This window comes from Poromitra crassiceps (assembly GCF_964638095.1).
Source record: "Poromitra crassiceps genome assembly, chromosome: 14".
Lineage (NCBI taxonomy): Eukaryota > Metazoa > Chordata > Actinopteri > Beryciformes > Melamphaidae > Poromitra > Poromitra crassiceps.
The window spans coordinates 10,079,363-10,092,120 of NC_139633.1; the positions used below are offsets into that span (position 1 = coordinate 10,079,363).

Below are 12,758 nucleotides of genomic sequence, written 5' to 3' on the forward strand. Positions count from 1 at the left end.
CTCTTTTCCCCAGTGTCTTGCTCGGTGCGCCTTGAACCCACCCACAACTACAACTCCCATTGAATTCATGCCTGGCACTGGCAGCTTCAAGCTTCACCTGTCACACCTGGAAAATAGGTGGCTGTTCACACCATATGCCGAAGCAACGCTCAACCTAAGCTCAAACTACGCTGAACCCACAAGTTTCATTTAGGCATTCTTGTTAACAGGCAAGGCCGTTCACACCACCCGCACGCGTCACATTGAAGCCACATTGAAGCCACGCTCACGCATTGCTCAAGCGATCGTTCAGGATTCAGTCCTATTTTCCAAGCATGACGCGTGAAGCTTGAAGCTGCCATGCATGAAGTGAATGGAGGTTGGAGGGGGCCGGTGGAGCAGCTCTGAGCCCGGCGCTGAGGAAAGGAGAGTGTCTGGTGTGAACGGATAGAGGAAAGGAGAGTGTCTGGTGTGAACGGTTATGCGTGAGCTCACCTTCAGCGTGAGTCAAGCGTCAGTTCTGCCTATGGTGTGATCAAAGGCTAGGACTGAATCCTGAACGATCGCTTCGGTGCGGCTTCAGCGTGGCGAGTGGCTGGTGTGAACGGTCTCACCTGTTAACAAGGACGACGAAATGAAACTTTGTGGCTTCGGCGTGGCTTTGGCATATGGTGTAAACGACCACTAAGATTGACATTTTGAGACGCGGACGTTTCTTTTTCCAGATACATTTTGTGATCAGATTATGTAGTTTGTCCCAGTGACCAGCAGGAGGTGATAAAGGTAGCATGGAGCTAAAAAAATAATAATGCGAGGCAGGATGGTCATCTTTATAATGGAAGATCGAGCTTGAAATGTATTGGAGAGAGTTGTCCAACGCTCCAAGTCTGATTCCACCTGCCTAGAGATCAAATTAAAATTATAAGTAGCCTAACAATTGCTTGTAGAGATGGAAAAATGTCAATACCCAAGTATTTAAATTTCTGGACCAATGGGATTGTTGCAGGTGGGTGTGGCTAATCTCATGGCGTTGTTCAGTGGCAGGAGAGCACATTTAGTCCAGTTGATTTTGTATCCAGATAAATTACCAAAATTATCAACAAGGGTATATGAGCTCCAGGGTCCTAAAGACAGTGTTCTGCATGCAGTGAAAATATATGTTATGTTATTCTTGCCTTTTTTGTTTCCCTATTTCTGCACACTGTGGTGCCAATACATGTGATGCAATATGGCCTCATAATAACCATTTCAAAATGTGACGATATAAATGTTTTACTACTTCACTTACTTTTTTTGTCTTTCTCTTTTTTAAATAACAAGACTCACTTCACATGCCAGTGCACAGTTTAAGTATAACTTTTATTAATACTGGAATCATCACAGTGCGTTTTGTTACATTAGCAGTGACTAAACGTAAACAAAAAAAGGGGTTAAGTTTACAAAAAGGAAGACAGAAAATAAAAATAAAACTTCTCATCAGCCACAGACCCAAAACAACCATGGAAATAAAGACAGAATACAGAGAGGAGAGAGAGATGAGAAACCACAGTGTCTGCAGGAGTGCTGAGATTGTTTTGTACAGAAACCAAATGGCTCCTTCACAATACTGTCCTTTATAGATCACTGCAGGAACGAGTCCGGAAGCAGCATGTTGGAGCTTATGGGGGAAAGTGAATGGGGTTTTAGAATGGGGATTTCACTTAAATGCATAAAATAAGGTCTGCAGTTAACAAAGGTTTGTGGGAGTGGTAATTTGTGTTCAGCAGGATAATCTTCACAAACATGAATGAGTGCTGTTTTAACAATACAATCACACTATCCCTGCTGACATTGCAGACTGCGCTTTGCTCTTTTTTTGTTTAGCTGCGTGTGTGCTGTGTGTGTGTGTGTGTGTGTGTGTGTGCTGTGTGTGTGTGTGTGTGTGTGTGTGCTGTGTGTGTAACATTACAACCGTAACCTCTAGATCCCGCTATGGCCCATCTTATCGCCACATTTAGAATTGTTGAATCTCATGCCAACATATCGCTCAAATTCCATCAACATTTATCCCTTTAATCATTTCTCTCTTAGTCTGGGTGGTCGCCCGATCTCTTTCCCTCATGGAAGGAAAATGGCATTAATATTCTCTCCGATATTACAGTGTTAGGGTTAGAGTTAGCGCCGTAGCTAGGGATAGGAAGGTCGTAGAGGTCACAGTTTTTGTACAGGTAAACAACACATATCAGAAATAACGTGATAGTTCTTCCACAAAGCATCGACTACATTTTCTCAGATGACCGCTTACTTCAACACCTGGGTGTTATTTTTTTACAATGCCTGTTCTTTTAGAAAGTGTAGTTTGTTCAGTTGAGGAGGGAGCAAGTGTTTGTGCATGTGTGTGTGTGTGTGTGTGTGTGTGTGTGTGTGTGTGTGTGTGTGTGTGCAGACTGCGCATGCATGCCGGCACGCATGTAAATGTGTTTATGCGTTGATATAAGTTCCTCTAAACTGCCCTGCTTCCATTGTATGCCTCGCTTTGTGCTGCTACTTCCACCCACATACACAGAGATATAGCTATTAGCTACACAGCCACGCTCACACATCTGTAGCAGAGTAGTTGTTCAAGCTTGCTATGACAGCGCAGCAAACACAAAGTATAGCACGTTGAGACAGAGAAACAAACACACACATTAAATATTGTTTTGTTAAGATAACTTGTGCTGTTAACTGGACATTTTAAAGGAAAATAGCAGTGTTGTTGTGTCACTTGCAGCCCTATATAATGCTTCTCTGTTGAGCTGACTGTAAAGGCACACCAAGAGTAATCCGAATAACAAAATTGCGAATTTCTGAAAAATCGACCTTGGTCTGAAAAAACTAAACGCAATAACACTCAGCGAAACTTCGCCGTTGGTATGCATGGTTGCATTGACTGATATAGGTTCGAAAAATATTATTGACGTGCAAATGAATTGCACAGGGGGAAAAAAGGCTTCGGGTGTGTAAGTGGCCGAACACACCCGGTGTGTAAGTGGCCGAACACACCCGGTGTGTAAGTGGCCGAACACACCCGGTGTGTAAGTGGCCGAACACGACGCTGAATTGAAAGTGGCTTTGGCGTTGCTTTGGCGTCTGGTGTGAACGTGCACTAAGGACCTTAAGGACCTTATTCATGCATGAAAATCCAACACTGATTCTGTTAACATCTTTGTCAGAGCAAATTCAAGTGTTGATGTTAAAGGAACACTCCGCCCATTTTCAACCAGCTTTGTATCATTAGAACATCAGTAGTATATCAGAAAACTGTAAACGGTTTTGAAGTCTGTCATTTAATTTGACAGTTATTGAGTGTTAAAGTGTGGACCAGTGACATCACTGGTCCACACTAACTCAAATCAATAACTCATTAACTCAAATTAACTCTCAATAACTGTCAAACTAGATGAATGATGAATAGTTTGACAGTTATTGAGAGTTGATTTGAGTTAATGAGTTATTCATTTGAGTTAGTGTGGACCAGTGATGTCACTGGTCCACACTTTAACACTCAATAACTGTCAAATTAAATGACAGACTTCAAAACCGTTTAATAAATAATGATTGGATTTATATAGCACTTTTCTAGACACCCAAAGCGCTTCACAGGAATCATTATTCATTCGTACCAGTGGTGGTAAGCTACGGGTGATGTAGCCACAGCTGCCCTGGGGAAGACTGACGGAAGCGTGGCAGCCATTTCGCGCCTACGGCCCCTCCGACCACCACCAACATTCATAGACATTCATACCCATTCATACGAGGCAATGAGGGTTAAGTGTCTTGCCCAAGGACACAACGACAACAGCTGGGAGGGAGCGGGATTCGAACCGCCAACCCTTGAGTCATTGGCCGACCTGCTCTACCTCCCGAGCTAATGCCGTCCCCAGTTTACAGTTTTCTGATATACTACTGATGTTCTAATGATACAAAGCTGGTTGAAAATGGGCAGAGTGTTCCTTTAAGGCTTTCAGAGTTCAATTAAAACGGACAATTTGACTGTGTCGTCTTATCCTGAGTTGTTAGCCACTATTGGGAATGAAGCAGTGTCTCCGTTTTGCAGGGCAACTGCCGCAAAAATACCATTAAAGCCACACAACAATAGTATCCCAGAATAGACCAAACACCGGTATTTTCCTTTAACATACCCACACCGGCACACAAGAGTGAACATACGTACATGCATACTACCCCTCTATTGCTTTCCTACTGTTTCAACTGGACATTACCTACAAGGTCAAGGCCGTAAGTGACATTGTGACATCAAACATTTACAGTTAGAGGTTCCCCCTTTACCTTTGTAGTATCTGTCACACTGTGACCTCACACCTTTCACAGACAGTTGGTCCAGGAAAAAAAAAAATTGTCGGGGGGTAGAATGGAAACCTGCTGCCCTCTCTCAATAGGCTCGTTTGAGATGACTTCTGGCTCACCTGGAAAGCCGAGCAGCCGACTACAGTCAGGCGAGGCATCAACATTCTCACACTCACTGCTCCTTTTCTTCGTCTACTACAGTTTTGTTGGAATGTATAATCTCAAAGATTGACATGTAAATAAATGTCTGTTAAGTCCCTATCTATCGCCAACTCAGATGATACAATGGTGAGTGAGCCTATGGCCCATTGATGGAACCCTTTGCATGTTCAGTATTACTGCATTTATGAACTGGGTGTTTATGGTGACACCCCCGAGGCGTAGGCGGAGCTAACACAATACTACCGTTACTAAGTAACTAACGTTAGTGCAGGTTCCCGACAACTCTTGTGTGAAGTAGGATAACAAGCTACTTGTTTCCGGTGCTTACTATGGCCGAACAAACTGACTAACGTCACATTATGCAACAGTTTGGATCTCACCTCCTGCAATTACCGCTCATCGCCATAGGTGTCGCCAAAGAGAACGATACTGAAATCTTTGAGATGATCACTTCAACGGCGGTTAAGGTGCATCAGCGCCACCCACACTCACTGCTCAAACGACCCAGACCTTCATGTTACTTATTTTTATTTGAATGTAAGCGTTGCAGGTGGCATTTGTGGATAGTAGAGTGACATCTTGGAAATAGAAGAAGTTTCTACATACACCTACATTATGTTGAACCAATGAACGCTGAGCCTCAAGGCGTTTCTCGTCATCCTCTGAGCCGTGCAGTCGGGTGCAGTTGGTGGAGATCTGCACGACTTTTCTATGCAACAGGCCAAGCAAGTCTCTGGGCAAAACTGTGCAGGACTTGCTCATCTCAAACGAGCCTAATCACACAACCACACGCATCATCCACATTTGACGGCACACATATGGTACATTATGTTCCAAAAACAACAACAAAAATCCCATTTTGCTGAAGCGCTGTTTCAAAGTTTGAGAGAAAAGTGCGCTTGCGGAGGTCGACAACATTTCAAAATAAGTATAACATTCTCCTCTCCACCTCCTTAAATTAATACATTGTACATGTTTTTAAACAGCCACAGACATTTGTAGAAACAGTTTCTCTATTCAAGACACAAATAAATAAGTGGACAAGTGTAAGTGGTAAGAGCGTGGCCTCAGGTGACGTCAGCTAAATTCAGTGAAATAATAACCTATTCACCTTATGTTCAGACCTTACAGTGGTCAAATGGGCGTGGCTACATAAGGTGAATAGTCACTGCTAGAGGAGCATACAGACATGGTGCCTCTCTCTGCTCACCCATCCTACATCCATATGTTACACCGCATACTAGTTTGTGTTACAGTTGGAGTTGACATTTTTTCTTCTTTTTACATTAATTAAAAGTAAGACTAAGTAGTCAAACAGTAGTGCGGAACGCAAAAAAAGAAAAGAAAAATTAAATGAAAACCAAATATTCCATGTATTACTTAATATTTTCATACAAACCTTACTGTGCGCCTGATTCTCTTTTACAAGTACAGCACATACATATTGTATGAACAGGCAGTGAAATGCTCGTTCCACACATCTTGTCCTCAACTTCATAACTTAACCCATTGATACCTGATGCAGCATTTGCGTGTATATCCCTCATTTGTGTGTGTATCCCTTTAAGACGCGGTTCGCGGTCTTAAAGGGATACACACACAAATGCTGCATCAGGTATCAATGGGTTAAACCCCCCCTTATCCTTGTCATTAGTGAACGCATCATTCATCTCTCACATGTTCATGTCTATAGATTTGTTTTTTAAACCATGTCCCAAATCTGCACCAAACTGAACTGAGCTGAACCGCCCTGAGATAACCCGGTCATGTGTCTTTTCCCACAGTAATTGTGTGTTCGCACCGAAAGCAAATGCTGGAAGTACATTCATTCACCGAAGAATGGTGGTGTTGTCCACGGGTTGCCTCATACAATAAATGCTCGTCTGTTGGCGGCAAGTGAAGTTTTGGGGCCGTTGCTCATCAGCAGCATCAGCATCACATATCCGTTGCTCTATGTCCCGCCTATTGCTGCAACACCATTGGTTCAGGAAGTTCAAATCAGCCATCAGACAGCGATATGGCGCCAAGCGGTGTAAAGAGAAGAACTGATCTCACGAAAGATAACTGTACTATTACTATAGGAACTATGGGACAGTTGTATCGCTGTTATCTATATAGGACCATGTTTGTAGTATCCTTCCAAAATTCACAATAGAATTACTATAGTCTTTTTTCATAAGGGAATAGACGGTTTAACCAGAACAGATCTGTTCAGCTATGCTCAAGGCTTAACTATGCTTTCCCACACTGCAAAATATGTATATACTTCAGAATATATTAAGAGATATTTTTGAAGACGTAAGATGTAAACAAAAACAAAAACAAAATGCAGATATCAATTTGACATATCTTCTGGATCCTGAAAATATTGTTCTTCTAGCATTATGTGCTGTTGAAAACTGACCACTCCAAACACATGTCCAATGAATGTAATCTACATGTACAAAATGGCACATTTTTGTCCAGGGGGCATACCAAAAGTAGGGCTGGGTGATATGTTTGAAATCATCAATATCATGATAATCATAGGGTAACCAAAATGAGCAAATATTGATGGTTAAGACCAATAATGACAGCACAACAGTGTAATCCTGTTCATTTAAAATTAGATATTCTTCTAAATCTGGCTTCAAATGGCCACAAATGTTTTGCTGAAGGTCCCTTCCCTGATGTCTCTGGACATGTAGGCTACCTACAGTACGTAATGTTGGCCTACATGTTATTTTAATTTTCTTAGTCAAGTACATTACATAACATGCCAGACAATCAACAGTGTTATTGAGATGATAGGTTGATGAGCATTTTTGACTGTGATTGTTTATGAACTTTTAGAAATAAAATATGCTTGGATAAGAGTAATTGAATATTGGTCTGTCATGCAACATAGAAGAACTAAGGTATTTGATCAAATTGCACTGGAAATGATCCAGAACATATTTCATTCATATTTCATTAACCTTGTTAAAAAAAAGTGAATTTCCTACCCTGATATATATCAAACATATACCTCCACACATATTCTGATGTATATCAAACATATACCTCCACACATATTCTGATATATATCAAACATATACCTCCACACATATTCTGATATATATCAAACATATACCTCCACACATATTCTGAAGTATCCCTGAAATGTACTTTTTTGCAGCATGTGTTCAAGCCCTTCAGATACCCGTGTAACCTTCCAATCGTGACCAAAGCTCGAACGCTATTCACAATCCACTCCAGGTGATGGCTTGTAGAGTCCTTTTTGAGTCTCTAGGGACTCCAGTGCCCAACCTGTTTCAGATCAATATTATGTACTTCCTTATCCCACCTCTCATGTGACCAATCGCCCCATTCCCACCATACTCTATCACTTCCTCTGTCTCCCTCCTTGTCTCTTCTTCTACCGCTTCAATTATTAGGTTACACTCAGTGCTTTCAAGCACGCAGCCAACTCTGTACATGGCAACCATCTCTCTGGCTTTCGCTATCTCTATTATACAGCATGACGACGGCGACACCTAGTGGCTATTGTAGATACAAAACATCAAAGTGCTTTCAGTTTTCCAACTTCACCTTTTTTTTTTGCATTCCTTTCCGTTCCATCTGCCAGAGAGACAGAAAGAGAGAGAGCGTGAGAGAGAGAGAGAAGCCATACTGGCTCCATGTGTCAGTTAGCATTCCTGATGATTGCCTGAATGTGACAAAGGAGAAGCTCACGATCCTCCATCAGATCCTCTTCTTCCAAACAAGAAAATAAAACACATTTATTGCTCCATTTCTTATGAACATTTTCTCTCTGGTTCTAGAAAATATATATGAATATATCTATACGCCTGGATTACTTCTCGTAACTTCTCATACAGTGGTACCAAGGTAATGTGACGTCACGATAAAAACAGGAAAATACAACGTACAACACACAGCAGAAAAGCCCTGCCCTCATTGGGTAACCAGCTGTCCTGCAGCAGAGCTCCGCCCACCCCCTCACACGTACACACGTACACACACACACGCACGCACGCACACACACACACGCACACATGCACACACACACACACACACACACACACAGACACACACACACACACACTCAATGGCATGTCACATTCAAATCCATACACGCATGCACACGCACACACACACGCTAACAGGGCAGACAGAGAGAGAGGGGAAGGCGGTACTAGCACGGTTCAATGCCAACAGTGTGTTTTTTAAAGACTCTTTTACATAACAGTGAACCAGGGAGGCACAGTGGAGCACCCTGGCTTGTTAGCTCCCCGTGCTAATACCAAAGCTTCAGTTCAGTGGGCTAGTAAGTACAGTGTGTGGCTGCTGAGATCAGCTCGGGTTCACCCAGCATCCTTCCCCATCAGCCATCGGGCCCTCTTATTGGCTGGCTGGGGAAGCAGGAAAGGGAGCAGGGTGAATTGGCAAACAGAACCACTCTTTCTCTCTTTCTTTGTCTCTTTTTTGTCCTATCCGTCTTTCCTGTGAGTCCTTCCGTCCCTGGGTGAGGGTGTCCTTCCGTCCCTGGGTGAGGGTGTCCTTCCGTCCCTGGGTGAGGGTGTAAAGAAGACAAACATGCGTCCAACACACGCTAGTTATAGTGGCCAGGTAAGAGCCTGTCAATATTCAGTATGTAACTTTAATGATCAGCATGTGTTACCATTATTAATGCTATTATCATCATTATATTAGATATAATTTACTCTAATGGCGTCTTTAAACTTATTTTTTGTATAGGTTTTTGTTTTCATTCATCTTCTGTTACATTATAGATTTCTCTACATGGTCTGTGTGTATGTACTAGGCGGTTGGGTTGCACCACACCGACACCTAACTCCCTATTGGCTGACAAGTAGCTTCCTCTTCCTGCTTCTGCTCCAATCACAAGATGCGTGGCGCCGAGCGGTCGTTGGAGACGGTCTTGCGGAGGCGGACTCCTCTCCTGATAGTCGTCAGCATGTCACCGGAGCCTTCTGCCCCGTCTGTCTGCGTGTGGCTGGGGCCAGTCGGCGGTGGGGCCGGGTCGTCGGGGAGGGCAGGGAAGGGGAACTGACCCTCGCCGAGGGCATGCGCACTGGCCACCAACTCGCCGATCTGCTCCACCAGGCTGTGCCGATTGGCCGCGATCATCTGGTCCTCCTCTGATCCGGCCCCTGAACCCCCTCCCATCGCCATGCTTCCGTGCTGCTGCGTGTAGACCTCTAGCCCCGCCCCTGACCCCCAGGCCGTGTTAGGCAGGCTCAGGCGCTTGGGCGACGCCTTCACATAATCGAGCACTCCATGCGCGTCCTCGACTCCTGCAAAGAACACGCACTCCTCGCTGCCCACGCGCACCGGCACGCCACCCGCGTACCCTCCGCCCGCACTGGGCGAGTGCGACTCCCCGGGCACAGTGGGTGTCTTGACGGGCACGATGGGCGGGCGGATGGGGATGGGCCCCGCGTTGGACAGCGTGCGCCTCACGCCTGGCTTGGTGGACGGGGTTCGGCGGATGGTGGCGGTGCCCGGAGTCCCCGCTCCACCTCCGCCACCCCCGGGACCCAGCACCCCGCTGGGCAGGCCGGCCGTGCTGGCTGGCCTCTTGGTCTGGATCATACGCCGGTAGTTCTGGGCGATGTTGGAGTGGCGAGGAATGGTGGAGGACTTGTCAAACTCTGTCTGTCCATCTGGGCCTTCTGCATCACCGTTCACCGAGTAGCAATCATAGTCTGAACCTATGAGTACAAAAAGGAGATATGGAGGAAACAATGAAGAGGAATTAATTGGAGAAACGAAACCACAAAATAAAGAGGGAAATAAAGAAATGTAGACATATGATATAGAACAGTTGGTAGAGCCAGCCAAGGCCATCCAGTTCACACAGGCACACTGGGCAGCAACATTTGCAAGCTAAATCTAGGAAAAAATCAATTTATAATAACATATTCATGATTATAAATTCAAAAGTTAAGCTATGAATATCTTACTAATATAATTGGGTGACAGTTTCCACGCTGCGCACAACTGCGCATGCTAACTGCGCGGGCTAACTGAGCGGGCTAACTGAGCGGGCGAGGCCGACCTGCGTCTGCGAGCCGGTGAAGTTGGCGAGAGCTCGAGGGCAAAGCAATGAGACACGCTAGAAATAAGTGCTGCCAGTTCAGCGGGCGAGGCAGTGAGGGACGAGCATGCTCAGTTTCCAGTCCTAAGAATAGAGACAGTCGGCTGTGTGGGAACGCCCACAAAATGTTATACGGCTGGTGCGCGAGTGGGGTACTCACCAAAGGAAGGTGCTGCGGCACTAAACTACAGGTTTGGGGGTTCTAGAGCAGAACACAATACGTCTGTTCAGATGTGCGTTTACTGTGGTGGTCAAATCGCTGATCGTGTCTGCCTGGGCTGGGCTATAAGCTAAATTCTAACTTTGCTGAATGGATAGAACGGGGGATTTACCCCACCCTGACCACGCCCCCAGCCAGGCTGAGCCAGCTAACCCAGCGTCTATGACCACGCCCCCAGCCAGGCTGAGCCAGCTAACCCAGCGTCTATGACGAGACATCGCCTCAACCTTCCGTCTGGTCCACAGAGCTTCAAAGTCAGTCTCCATGGAAATGTGTGTCAAAAATAGAGCCATCAAATAGTGTTTGATGAAAGGTGGTGAAATGGATCAGTGATTTTGACAATATAAAGGCAGTGGTTCCTGGAAAAGACAATAAGGGAAACCTGTAAATGTGTCGGCATTTCACTCAGTACCCATCACATGACAGGTGTGGTGTCATAGGAAAAGGCATCAGAAGACAGGAGAAAGCCTGAGAGATGTACCTTGTGAAGGGATGGTGTCCTCAGAGCAGGATGGGGGTGGTTGTCTAAGCTGAGAGATATAGCTTGTCAAGTAATGGTGCCCTCAGAGCAGGATGGGGTGGTTGTCTGGGTGCTGCTGAGAGATGTACCTTGTGAAGGGATGGTGTCCTCAGAGCAGGATGGGGTGGTTGTCTGGGTGCTGCTGAGAGATGTACCTTGTGAAGGGATGGTGTCCTCAGAGCAGGATGGGGTGGTTGTCTGGGTGCTGTAGCCACTGGAGTATTGCAGGGAGTCTCTGCTACTTTTCTGCTGCTCCATACTCAGTCCTCTGGTCAGCACCATGGCCAGGTCGCTTGCTGCTGGAGAAACCTCCTCTCCATGCTGAGGATCAGAGATGGCACAAGTACACACATTCTTTACTCAAAGACAGCACAGTCAGTGACAGCACTCAGTGCTGTTTCTTTCCTTCTACCTTTTACCCTCTATCTTCCAGGGTGGGCTGAGACTATCTCCGTGTGGGCTGAGACTATCTCCGCGTGGGCTGAGACTATCTCCGCGTGGGCTGAGACTATCTCCGCGTGGGCTGAGACTATCTCCGCGTGGGCTGAAGCCCACCCAAAAAGGGTCTAAAACCGCCCCCGGGAGCTTCTTGCTGTGAGGCAACAGTGCTAACCACTGAGCCATGTTAGGTAACTAACATGGTTGTTTACATGGTTGTAGCTAATGTTAGGCTACTCTAATACCATAGGTGCAGTGATAAACTGAGACCCATGTAATGTTAGCTTTAGTTTATGGGCCATAAGCTAACCTTAGCCCTTAGCTATCTAAATCAAAAGCTGAAATGCATTAAGCTTGACTGTAATCCTGCCTTCCAGCCCAAGATACAGCCTAGCTAACGTTAGTAACCAGCTTAGCTATCTTTTGTCCTTCTCACTCTTCACATTAGCCTCTGCCCCGTCCAGCCTATTTGTTTGTACTCAGATATTTATTGTTGGGGTGGCAAGAAGTTACAGACAACTTCAAGTTGTGTTGTTAAGTTAAATACAGTACAGTAGGTTTTATTTCTGCTGTCATTTAAAACTGCTTTCAAAAAAATAAAACAAATGGTTTGTATCGTAATTTCAATGTGTCATGTAGTTTTCTTTTTGAAAATAGATTTTTCTTAAATTGTACCGAAAAAAGTATCGTTCAGGAACCGGTATGGAAGTAAAAGTATCAAATCGGTATCGATATCGAAACATTTGGATCGATACCCAGCTCTACCGATACCAAAATGATGGGTTGAGTCAGATTCCCTCCAGCGCTGATACAGCGTTAAAGGGAAATAGTCTGGTCAAGCAAGACTACCTTGGCAGCGATGGTTGCTGGAGTCATCCTTGGTCTCTGCCCATCTTCAGGGTGCGCTGCTCCGCCCAGTGGCGCCTCGTTCTCCCTCAGCCTATCAAGAGGCTCCTTCCTCCTCTGAACCGCTGCTCCGCCCACCGGCTGCTCGTACTGACCTGCCT

General features: G+C 45.2%; 1 protein-coding gene across 1 annotated transcript in view; it reads right to left on the minus strand.

The window, feature by feature from the left end:
• Positions 1 to 9,058: 9,058 nt before the first annotated feature.
• LOC310789409 (protein MTSS 2-like) overlaps positions 9,059 to 12,758 on the minus strand; it is a 76,066-nt gene continuing 72,366 nt past the window's right edge. The window contains exons 13-15 of the mRNA XM_083651049.1: positions 12,601 to 12,758; positions 11,403 to 11,634; positions 9,059 to 10,187 (exon numbers count right to left, since the gene is read on the minus strand). The exon at positions 12,601 to 12,758 is cut by the window's right edge and continues 10 nt beyond it. Coding sequence (XP_083507175.1) covers positions 9,355 to 10,187; positions 11,403 to 11,634; positions 12,601 to 12,758 — 1,223 coding nt within the window. The 3' untranslated portion in view covers positions 9,059 to 9,354. The remainder of the gene's footprint in view (positions 10,188 to 11,402; positions 11,635 to 12,600) is intronic.